This window comes from Pseudopipra pipra, chromosome 23 (genome assembly GCF_036250125.1).
Source record: "Pseudopipra pipra isolate bDixPip1 chromosome 23, bDixPip1.hap1, whole genome shotgun sequence".
NCBI classification, from domain to species: domain Eukaryota; kingdom Metazoa; phylum Chordata; class Aves; order Passeriformes; family Pipridae; genus Pseudopipra; species Pseudopipra pipra.
The window spans coordinates 1,767,946-1,780,170 of NC_087571.1; the positions used below are offsets into that span (position 1 = coordinate 1,767,946).

The 12,225-nt window shown below is 52.5% G+C and overlaps 1 protein-coding gene across 4 annotated transcripts in view; it reads left to right on the forward strand.

The window, feature by feature from the left end:
- The window catches only part of KIRREL3 (kirre like nephrin family adhesion molecule 3), a 362,894-nt gene that overhangs the window by 327,189 nt on the left and 23,480 nt on the right, over positions 1–12,225 (forward strand). For all 4 annotated transcript variants that reach the window (XM_064634483.1, XM_064634484.1, XM_064634485.1 and 1 more), the window contains 2 exons: positions 11,350–11,498; positions 11,774–11,901. In XM_064634483.1, the coding sequence (XP_064490553.1) occupies positions 11,350–11,498; positions 11,774–11,901 (277 nt within the window). The remainder of the gene's footprint in view (positions 1–11,349; positions 11,499–11,773; positions 11,902–12,225) is intronic.

Consider the following 12,225-nt stretch of genomic DNA (forward strand, 5'->3'; position numbering starts at 1 on the left):
CCTGCAGGCGCTTTCACTTCTTTGGTCCTTTACTGCAGCTTTCAGGGGCTGGAAGGGTGTTAAAGGGAGGATGAAGTTGTTGGCATCTATGCCAACAGGGCATCCCTGTGACCGTGTCTGCCCCAGTAACCCAGTGGTGATTTGGTGATTGCAGGCAGCACTAGTTACTGTTCATTTGACTAATTCCCCCAGTGCCACCCTTGGAAATGTCCCTGCCTAAAAGAGCTGCTGGGATAGCTGCAAAATGAGGGCCAACAGGCATGGCAGGAACATGGAAAAACCCAGGGGATGCTGGTGTCCAACAATAAAGCCACTGGGTCCCACTGGCCCTCCAGGAACACGTGTCCTGGTTATTCCCCAGTGCACATGACTGGACACTGGTAGTCAGAGGGCTCATCCCACCACGTGTAGGCTGCTGGAATGTGGATCCACTGCTGAGCCTGAGTAAATGTCACACAGCTGGGAAGTGGGGCGGGGTTCGTCAGGAAACAGCAGATCAAGGGGCAGCAAGGGAAAAGCTGGCACAAGCTGAGCTGGGGCACAGGAGCCTCCCCTCCACAAACCTGGGGGCTGTGGTAGCCATGGTGAAGACGAGCTGTGCACCCTGAGCTTCCTCTCCACCCGGCACAGAGTTATCTTGGCGTGGTTGTTTGGGATAAACAGCACCTACCCTTGCACAGCCCATCCCAGAGAGACCCCAAAGGGACCCTGGTCTCTCTCAGCAGCAGATCATGGAGTAACTCTGTTCCCTTCAGGTCTCAAAGGTATCCTTGGGTTCCTGTGCCTCTCTGGAAGCTGCTGGCAAATATTAAAGCAAAGGGAAAAGGCAGGAGGTTGTCTCTGGATTAGATGGTTTTTTGTAAAGCATCAACCAACACTTATTGCCTGGCTCCACTTTGCTACTGAAGTGGGTAATGAAGGACTTTGTGGCTGTTACTTCTGGAGATGTCTTTTTTTTTTTTTTTTTTAAATGCTGTTTCTTGCTGTTTTATAGAGAGGTGGATAGATTGAGGCAGCCAGGTTGGATTGTTTTCTCATGACAGGGCTGAGAAGGGGGCAGTGTTGGGCCAGGGTGTCAAAGGGCATTCAAGAGGGTTTGCCAAGAGGAGTGACCTGAGCAAAATTTTGGGGATGGATGGATGGTTGAATTGATAGATGGCTGAGGGAGCTGGGGTTGCTTCACCTGGAGAAAAGGAGGCTCAGGGTAGACCTTGTTGCTCTCTCCAACTCCCTGACAGGAGAGTGAAGCCAGGTGGGGGTTGGTTTCTTGTCTCAACTAACAAGCAATAGGATAAGAACAAATGGCCTCAGGTTATGCCAGAGGAAATTTATATTGAATATTAGGAACAATTTCTTCCCCAAGAGGATTGTCTTGGCACAGGCTGCCCAGGGCAGTGGTGGGAGTCCCCATCCCTGAAGGGGTTTAGAAGTCATGTAGATGTGGCACTTGGGGACAACATTTAGTGATGGTTTGGGCAGTGCTGAGGGAACGGTTGGGCTTGATCATCTTGGAGGTCTTTCCAAATTGTGTGATTCCGTGGATGAACTTCACACTGAAGAGATGAACAGACCTTTTGGTGAACTCGTAACTTTATTCTACTTGCCCTGTAAGCTGCCTGTGTGTTAGCACACAGAGGGAACACGCTTCTGGATGTTTATTATTCCTCCTTATGACCTGCCAGATCCCCAAGTCACTCACAGTTCAGTCAGAGGGAGCCCATGTTCCTTATCCCTGCCCTTGGCATCTTCTGTGAGAAGATTCCCAAAAAATGAGGACCCAGCCTCTCTCACCCAGGGTGCCACCTCCGGGCACAGCTGCCTCCATTGATAATCCCAATGTGAATTGTTTGATCCAGACACACTTCAGCCCTGAGTAATTAACTGTTCTGGCAGGACCAGCCAGGGAACCTGCCAGAGAAGGAGCTGTGCCTTCACACCAGCCTGGGGATGTGCCAGATAGATAGAGCCTAAGGAAGGAGCCTGAGCAATGGGATGGGAACAGCACCTGTTGTGGGGAACAAAAGGGCTTTTAGGGGTACTCGGTGGGTTTGCTTGGAGCTGGGACTGGAAACTCAGGGGGAGTTGGCTCAGGATAGTGGGCACCATTTTTGGGGGTCCAAGGCATCACTGGCAGTTTGGCATACCCAAGGTTGGTCACCATCCTTGAAGAGTTGATGTAGACCTGGCCCAAGGTCTGTCTCCACTCTCCAAGCCAGCACGAGGTCAAACCCTCTCACACTACAGAGATCAAAGCATAAAGCCCTTAAAAACATCCCAAACAAGCCCAGGTCAACGTTGGAGGAGCTTTAGAAACCAGCCAAGAAAGAAAAAACCCTTTGAAAAGCCCCAGATACCCAACAGCTCTCTGGCCACGCATGAATCCCACGTGCAGGAAGGCAGGAGGCACTCCTGCCCGCTGTGCCCACCATTTCTGCCCTGAAAAGTGTGCATTTGGGAGCTCCAGTGAGCTGAAACATGAGGTCCCAGCCCAGCACCACCTTCGAGATCCCCCAGCAGCAGATTTCTTATGTCAGTGAAGCCCTGGGGTTTTCTGTCTCCCTTCACCCCTGTCTCCTTCCTGCCAAGCCCAAAGGACGTCGAGGTGTAAAGTTGCAAAGGCCACAAGCAGGGGGGGGAAATAAGAGCTGGAGTGGAGGGAAAGGCAAGTTTGAGCTGCTTCACAGCACTGAGATTCACTTTGCACTGAGGAGGATAAACACAGAGAAGAATTAGCTCCTTGACATGCCAGCATCCATAAATCTGGCTAAAGACATCCTGCTACGGGGGTGGAGTGGGGCAGGAAGACCCCGGAAAGGATTAATCCTGTTAAACGATTTGAGGAAACACAAACCACGTGATGAAATTGGATTACCCAAAATAATAGTTAAGCTATTAGTCATGTCTATTGTGTGGCAGGATAAGTCAAGACGATGTAGGCAGGAGAAGTGAAATGCAGCATCACTGCCAAGGGGGTAAAATCCCCCCAGGAGAGGTGACACCTCCAAGCTCACCCAGGACTGGGGAGGTGACTCACATCCCCAATATTTCCCCAGGATAAGCAGTTTTGGCAGCTGGCTGTTGTAGCCTGAATGGTTTTAAACTTTCTCTGCATATAGAAAAATCAAGAATTTAATATTAGCAACTTAACTTGGAGGGGAAAAGCGCAATTTTCATTTGGTGCCATGACTCTGGGGCCATGGATTCTTAAGTCTTAAATCCTCTCCTTGGAGGGAAGAGGAGTTACTGCAAAAGGAGGTGAATTTGTGAAAGGAGAGGGGCAGGAAAACATCCATAGTGGTAAGAGAAGTGCCAAAGAGGGATTAATGGGGACAGGATTGGTGCCCAGCCCTCTCCCGTGAGGGGGTGGAGGAGGAGGGGGGATTTTAAACAGCGGGATTAAAACAGTGCCACATCTAAAGTGTCTGCATTTTGTTTTGATCTGTCAAGGAAACAGCTCGATTTGCAGAAGGAATCACCCAGTCCATGAAGTTTGATGCTTCCCTTTTGAAACAGTAATAGCTTTTCCAGCAGCGCCTCTCTGCTTTCCTTCCAGGGGAGTGTGATAAACAAACTCTTGAGTTTCTATAAGTTTTTGAATAATGGTTTATTATATGGAAAAAGCAAGCAGCCGGCTGGGTGACAGAGATGGGGACCAGTTTCCCAAATCTGCACACCTACTACAGGGTACATTTAGTATTTATCTTAGCTACTTCATGCATATTAATTATATCATATACATATACATTCTACAGGTTTTTGTTAAGTATTTAATATATGGGTTTTCTTACAGCTAAAGCTAAAAGGGTTATCTCTACAACTGGTCATAATTCATGCATTCTTGGATGAACAGGTGCCTAAAAAACCCATATTTTATTTTTAGGATAGTAGGGAGGCTTAGGGCCTCTTGACCTTGTAAGGGCCTGTTTTATTTCTTCATGGGGGTGTAATTAAGTTTTACAATCCGTTTGTTTTATTTTGATGCAATCACCCATTTGTTTCACGAATCACAGTTATTTATTTATCACAGGAGGGATGAGCAACTTTACCAGTGAAAGTTGCTCCTTCCAGCACAGGGAAGGGTCCAGAGGGACACGGTGGGATGGGCTTTGGCCGACCCCCCCCTGCTGCTAAACCCGGTGTCTGTGGTCTGCCAGTGCCAGGCACGTGCTCCAGCACGGGATGCACGTGCACTGGGCAGGTTTTATTCCTCACCATCCTCCAGCCAAGCCACCCCTGGGCTCCAAGGCCTCCTCGTGCCTCTGGCACACACAGAGCTTGGCACAGCACCGGCTGCATCCCCCGGGAGGTGCCGGGTCCAGGGGCCCTGTGGGTGGCATCGGGCCACTGATGATCTGCACGGCTCATCAGCCAGCCCCAGCTATCCACCACGGCTGATCAGTCGAGGCAGTGACAAGTTTAACAGCTTTGTTTACTTCTCCCTCGCCGCCTCTGTGGCCAATTTATTTCAATCACTGTGCTAAGAGAAAGACTATTTTGATTGGTTTCTCACCAAAAACGAGCCAGGGATGGCGCCGGCTGGAGCAGTGACATGGCTTTAATTGTGTCATCTGGCAGAGAGAAACCTCCTCTCCCCAGTTCTTCCAGGCTCCCGTGCCTCAGGCAGCACGGGACTGACCCCGGGGTGTCCCTGCTCCTCTCTGCTCCCATACCCAATGTTCTCCACAGAGCTGAACTCTCACTGAACATCTTCAGGTGTGATTTGGGGAGCTCCAATAGCCCCTCGCTGATTTTCCCTCCCACGGGACCGCTGATGGCAAGGAGGAGATGCAAAACCCAGGCGCCGCCCTGCAGTCTGCAGCTGATGAGCAATCAGGCTCATCCCAGCCTCCTGGCTTGGCAGGAGGGGGAAAGCTGGAGCCAAGATGAGATGGGAAATCAAGCCAGAGTTTTCCCTTGCACAGCAAGGTGTTATTATTAATCATCAAAACCCCAGAGTGTTTAAACACAACCCAACCCCAGCAGCAGCAACTGGTGAATCGCGGCGAGCGCAATCAGGCACCAAACATGTCCTTGTCAGGGATACGAGTCTGGAATTTGGGGAAAGGTTGCAATCTTTCCTGTTTATTTGTTTCTGAAGAAAAGCCACGCGGGGGGAAAAACAGGCATGAGGAGATGAGCAAAGTTGGCATCTCTGCTCTGAGCTGCGGCGTGTCCACGTTTAGGACACGGCGTTGACTTCGTGGTGCAGCCACGGTGCCCACATGGAGAGGGAGAGGTTTGGGAAGAGGTCATCGCTGCTGTGTGTAGTTGGAGGCTTATCAGGATGGGAGCTGGAAGCCTTTCCTTGAGTACCGTGGGTGCCACATGCAAGGAAATACCTTTCCAAATGCTTTCTCCCCCTCTTGTCAGCACAGTCGAGACCACGTCTCAAATCCTGTGTCCAATTTTGGGCCTCTCACTACAAAAATCAACAGTGAAGGGCTGGAGTGTGTCCAAAGAAGGGAATGGAACTGGGAAAGGGTCTGGAGCAGCAGGAGCAGCTGAAGGAGCTGGGGGGTCCCAGCCTGGAGAAAAGGAGGCTCAGGGGGGACCTTCTCACTCTCTCCAACCCCTGACAGGAGGGGGGAGCCGGGGGGGTGTGGGCTCTGCTCCCAGGGAACAAGGGACAGGAGGAGAGGAAAAGGCCTTAAGTTGCACCAGGGTAGGTTCAGATTGGATATTAAGGAAAATGTCTTCATGGAAAGTGTTGCCAGTAACTGTCACAGGCTTCCCAGGGCAGTGGTGGAGTCACCATCCCTGGAAGTGTTAAAAAATGTATGGATATGCTGTTTAGGGACATGGTTTAGTGGTGGCCTTGGCAGTGCTGGGTTAGCATTGGACTCTGTGATCTGAGAGGCCCTTTCCAACCCCAACTATTCGATGGCTCTGTGATCATCCCAGCCCCTGTGCTCGAGGGCCAGCCAGCCATCAGCCAGGCTGCTCAGGGCTCTGCCCAGGGCTCTGCCCTCCTGGACTCCATTCAACCCGAGCTGGAAGGCCCAGCCTTGTAATTTGGGTGGTGGAGAGATCACCTCTTGCCTGCGCTGCTGATAAATGAACACGGGGGGGGGGGAGGGTGGCAGCCGTGCCACCGAGGAGCCAAACGCAGGGCCCACACGTCTTCATTAGGGAGGGAGCAGGCAGGAGAAGAGGAATAACCCCATACATCACCATTATGAAAATTTACCCTTAATAAAGAAATAATTTGGGCGATGCATCACGCCGGGGCCGTGCGGGGGGAGGGTGTGACACCGCTCGGGCTCTGCTCCTCACTCCATCACTCTCACGAGCCTGTCACTCACTGGAGATGCCAGCATGAGCCACCCACTGTCCCTGCCCACCTCGGGCCTCCAAGAGATGCCAGCGCCTCACCCACAAAACACCATCAGCTCCATCCACGGGGGATGCCAGGGGGAGAGCGGGGTGGTGCCCACAGCACCCCACTGGCAGCTGTCACACGTGGGGATGAGAGGGGACTGTCACATCACACACTGGGAACTGAAGGTACTGCTGTGGCAGTAAAGCAAAAAAACCCATTCTCCGAGCAATTGCTGGCAATTAATGGCCGTTCCCAGGAATGAAATGTTAATTAATTCATTCCCCGAGCCATGCATTTATTTAAGGTATTTGTGGGTGTTCTTGGTACTTTTATTAAGCAATTAAAATGCGTCCAAGAAAATATTTATCCATTTTAAGTAATTCCTAGTAAACACAATTTATATGGCAAGCGACCACTTTATTTTGAATTGTTAATTAAAAACGACGACACACTCCACTTCCCTGGCTTATAACACCACCGGAGTGCTGGTTCAAGGAGCAAACCCCCTGCTGGCAGCTCCCAAAATCCTCCTTGTGGGTCTGCAGGATGGATTTGTGCAGAGTCCAGAGAGCCCCAGCAACCCCGTGCTGCCCTCCAGTAGTTCCTGTGCTGCTTCTGGGAGGAGCCATGGCCCGATGCAGACCTTTCTGAAGAAGACTTTGTTCAGCTCTACAGCCTTCCCAGGGCTGGGAAGTCAGTACCTTGTTCAGGCTGGCTGTGTGTTGAAGAATTCCAAGCCTGTGTGGCAGAGCCAGAGGGAGGTATTTGCCAGGCTGAGCTGGGGCAGTGCTCAGGAGGATGATGCACATTGGTGACGCTCCTCCAGGGACTGATGCTCTGTAGGGCTTGTTGTGCTCTTGCTCTGACTGTGGTGAGCTCTTCGTGGGATCCACCAGCCTGGAAGCCTGAAACAGGGTTCTGGGGAAAAAAAGGGATGGAGCTGCTGGGTAAAACCCCTTGTGCAGAAGGAGACCTGGCAGACCAGCCCACTGAGAGCCTGGGAGGCAGCACGGGTGCATCATCCCGGGTTTTGGCAGGTTTCCTTTGGAAACCAGAGCAGAAGAGGAAAAAACATTGACAAATTAAAACCAAAACAAAACCCAGGCGTTGCTTGGGAGCTGACAAATCCCAAACTGTCCGTCCTTGTTTGCTTGCATGTGCTCTTAGCTGGGAAGCGATCGATGGAGTCAGAAAAATGCTATTTCCCTGAAGAATGTCTCCTTAGAAAAGTCCCTCCCTTCCTCTTCAGTGTAGGTATTCTATTTTTTGTTCATTCTTTAATCACCAGCTTTTCAGTGCTGTCTGTAATAACCCCTTTGAAACTTGGATCAAAACATCTCTTTCCCGGTTGAAATTTGTTTTCCTCCATCACCCGAGCAGGTTCAATTTGCAGAAGATACTGAACTGGGAGGCACCAGGTACTCCCTCAGAGAGGCCAGAGGAAAACAAAGGCACGTTAGAAATATGGGAAAGGAAATAACAAAATGAAACTCAGCCAAGAGGGGAAGAAATGCCCATCTGGGAAAACAGGCTGAGATGGTGCTTGGTGAAGAGAAAGGAAGAGGGGGAAATGTGCACATCTCTGTTATGGGGACAGGCTGGGAGAGGTGGGGGGTTCAGCCTGAAAAGGGAAGGCTCCAGGGAGACCTTAGAGCCCCTTCCAGTGCCTAAAGGGGCTCCAAGAGAGCTGGAGAGCCTTTGGACAAAGGCCTGGAAGGACAGGACAAGGGGGAATGGCTTCCCACTGCCAGAGGGCAGGATTAGGTGGGATATTGGGAAGGAATTCTTGGCTGTGATGGTGGTGAGGCCCTGGCACAGGTTGCCCAGGGAGTGACAGGAACAGGAGGAGCCCACCCTGCCCAGACCTGTCCCTGCAGGGGGGTCTGGCTTAGGAAAAAAACCAGCAGCAAACAGGGACAGGTCACTTTGCAGCCAAGTGATACGGGGAGAGAGTAAAGGAGGTAAATTTATATAGCCTGGAAAAGACCCTGGGAGGCATGTTTGCAATCCATAAATACCTTCAAGGGAACAATATAAATGAAAGGAGTCCCTGCTCTCCAGGGTGGACAAGGAGTGCTGGCTGGGAGCCAGGCTTGGTGCAACACGGCCCGGGAGACGTGAGGAAGAAATCATGCGGAGCCAGGAGGTGATGGATGGGGCTGCTGGAACGTCCTCCCATCTTCTCTGCCCTCTTTTATTCAGATTCTGTTTATAAATAATTACTGGAGGGTTAATAGGTGAGTAGGACACGTTATGGGCTCATTTAAACCCTGAGTAAGTTGCCCTCTGGCCGTCCACGAGCCCATCACGGGAAGCTTTACAACAGGGTTATCAGCTGCTGTTATTAAAAACCAATTTGACATTATAAAAGATCTATACTGCTCGTTCAGCCACATTGATTTAGCCGTGTTAAGCCTTGGAAAACGGGAGCAAGAACCTTGATCTCTGCTGAAGCACGAAAAATTGCCGTTTGTGACACATCCCCGCGCTCGGGAAATCCAGTTTTGCGGAAGCGATGGGTTTTGAACCAGCCATAAAGCACCGTGCCACGGTTGTTGGGGGGTGTTTTCCCACGCAGCTGCAGTGGCAAATAGCTCTTGGAAACCTCGGCCTCAGTTTTGCAACACCCAGGAAGATCTCAGCTGAAGTCTGCCCGGCTCAAATCCACCTGCTCCGGCTGGTCCCAATTCCCGGTGCCCTCCGTGTCTCTGCTGGGAGGAGGAGCTGCAGGCAGGTGCAAGGGCATGACCCAGAGAGCCCACAAGTCACTTTATCTTTATCTTGAAGCCTCCTCCTTGTCCTTTGCAGAGCAGGGAAGCTGGATTTGTGCAAAAGGGAAGTGGCCAGCACAAGTGAAGCTCTGGATTCTCCCAAAGGTTTGGGGCTGCATCTCATCCCATTGAGCACTGCAAGGAAATGGCCTCATGTACCTGATGTCTCCCTCGAGCACCTGAGGAGCAGAACAAGACCCTTCAGAGGCTGGAAATTTGCTCATGGCTGGGAGCCTCTACAGGGACAAAGTTGTAAAAGGACTTAAAGGAGCAGAAATGTTCCTGGCAAAGAGCACAAGGCATTGTGGTGTTCACTAGTTGGAATTTCCCTGTCCCTCGAGCATTCTACCTTCCCTCCTTCCTTGCTTTCATTCATCAGAAGTTCCTGAAACGTGGATTCAGGCCTTTGTGACCAGCAAACCAAACAGGAGATCGTGTGTCCTCTCCATCCCACAAGCTATGCAAAGCTTCAGGGACAAGATCTCAGAGCTTTGTCAGGTCCCTCCATCCCTCTCCTGCCCCATCCCCGAGGAAGAAGCTGCTGCTGCAGCGCTGGCAGATGCTCTCCCCGATGGGCAGCAGCGTTCCTGCGGCAGGGGGGCAGCGGGGCAAGGCAGATCCCGTCGGGAGGCAGGGAAGCGGGACGCTGAGATCAGCCCTGCTGGCTGACCCCTTGCAAGCCGCTTGGCTCGGGCTGCAGTTCCCTCTGGGAGGAGAAAGGCGTCACCAAAGCACCACCGACCGCTCGGACCTCTGGAGCAGCACCTGGAAGGCGTCGCTTGTGCTGTTTTTTCCATAGGGAACCTCTCTCATTAACACACGGAGCGCAGCCCTAGAAATAAAACCGGCATCTCCTGATTAATTACTGAAGGGGGAGGCCGGGGAGGAGCAGGGGAGGGGAGGGAAGCTGAAGTGGCCAGTCAGCATCTGTTAGAGGTGCAAAGATAAATGGAATGTGAGGGCAGGTCAGTGCATACAAATCACTTCCATCTGCCCACGAACAGATCCCAGAACGCCGTGTCATCGGGGGGCGAGGCTGTTCGGAGCTGGCAGGAGTCACTGAGGGGCACATTAACAGGTGCTTGAGGCTCTGGCAGCGCTCCGGGTGTTCTCCGCCCTGCCACGGACCAGCTTTTCACTCTCACTCCAGCCCCGCCGAGGCACTTCTGTGCCTGCAGAGCCTCGGCAGGAGCTCCCTGCAGCTCCAGTCGTCCTTGGTGCCTTTGGGCAGCACTGAAGCGGTGGGGACCCAGCAGAGCTACGGGAGTGAGCAGAGAGCAGCAGGAGACCCGTGGGAGGACCGAGAGCAGGTGCCTTTCACCTTGAGGGAACAGCCTTCCCAAAACCACCCCACGGACCCCACATGGGAAGCAGCCTCTGGGGCTTCTGCCTCTCTCCAGAGCCCATCTCCCAGTGGGGCATCTTTCCCAACCCATCCAGCACAACCAGAGGGCAGCCCCACGACAACAGGGCAGAGATTCCTCAGGCAAACCCTGTCTCCTCCAACTTACCTATCACTTGTTTGGGTGGGGGGGATTATTATATGGTTTTTCCCAGGCTTTCTTTCCCTTCCCCCAAAGAGTGGCTGAATTTTCACACTGCCTGACAGCATCTCCTGCCTTTCCCACCCGTTCCCGAGTGGCAGGTTGCCAGATGGTGCCCCATTAGGTCACATTTGCTCATTGTTTGGCAAACAGCGGCTTAATTCAAGTGCTGAGTTGACAGCTTGTTCTCCAAGACAATTTGCAAGTCGCAGTGTTGCAAATGCCAGCTTGGCTTTTCGGGGGAATGTTATTTCAGCTGCCTTAAAGGGATAAAGTTCTCTTTGACTGGGGAAAAAAAAACAAAAGGAAGAAAAGGTTAAAAGTGGGGGGCAGCTGAAAAGGTTTTTAGTGGGTTTGATGTGGAAGGATGTTGTTGGCAAGTGTTCAGGGACTGTGGTTCCCCACCAGCAGAGACCCTCCATGTCCCATCCCTCCCATCACTGAGGTTTTCACAGTTCTAAGGAATGAGGTGCATTCCCAAAGCTCTCAGTGGGGATACAGGCACACATCGCTTTGGTGGCCCCTCTCCAAAACCTGCAGCTGTAATCCCCACATCCCTACATCCCCAGGGGAGGGGACAGTGCTGAGGACACATTCATGTCCCTCCTAAAGTCAAGGGGCTGTGCTGCCCCCAGCTCTACGACCTGTGCACACATGGAGGTGACAGGAGACACACGACAGCAGCACCATGGTGATGCTCTGTTTGCTCCAACAGGTGGGCGAAAAAAGGCCAGGTTATAAAGGAAGCCTCTGGTGACTTCTATGAAACCATTGTGGACCACACCTTCTTCTTTGAGCCCGTCTCCTGCGAGGTCACCAACGCCCTGGGCAGCACAAACATCAGCAGGACCGTGGATGTGTACTGTGAGTACCCTGACTCCAGATTCCCAGGGTGAGCAGGAAGGGGACATGGCTCAGTCTGACGTGTCCAGGGTGACCAGGACTTGCTGGGCTCTCCTGCTGCTCAGACTTTGTAAATGCTTCAGTGGTGGGACCCCTGATTTCCTTATGAGCTCATGGGGTGGTCCCAGGGGAGCTGGTCCCTCTGAGGCTGCAGCAGCACCCCCTGAGCTCTCTGGTGTGAGGGTTCTGGCTGGCACAGCCCAGCACTGGCAGTAACCCCGGGCTCCTCTGTGCAGTTGGGCCCAGGATGGCGACAGAACCACAGTCCCTCCTGGTGGACCTGGGCTCGGACGCCGTCTTCAACTGTGCCTGGACTGGGAACCCCTCCCTCACCATCGTCTGGATGAAGCGAGGCTCGGGCGTGGTAAGAACTGCTGTGGGGAGGGGGGGATGCTCGGGGCAGGGGTGCTGTGGGATGCTTCCCATGGGGCAGAACACGTGCTCTGGGAGCTCCTGGCTGGATGAATGTGGCTCCTCCTAATGCCAAGAAGTCCCAAGAGAGAATTGATGCCCATGATGATGGGCATAAGGGTTGACCCCTGATCAGAGCAGCGCTTAACATCTCGCTGATGGGCAGTGGTTCTGCAATTCACCTGCAGGCAGCTCCTTCTGGGATGGACCTTCCTGGGATGGTCCTTTCTGGAATGATCCACTCTGGTATGGTCCTTTCTGGGATGGACTTTCCTGG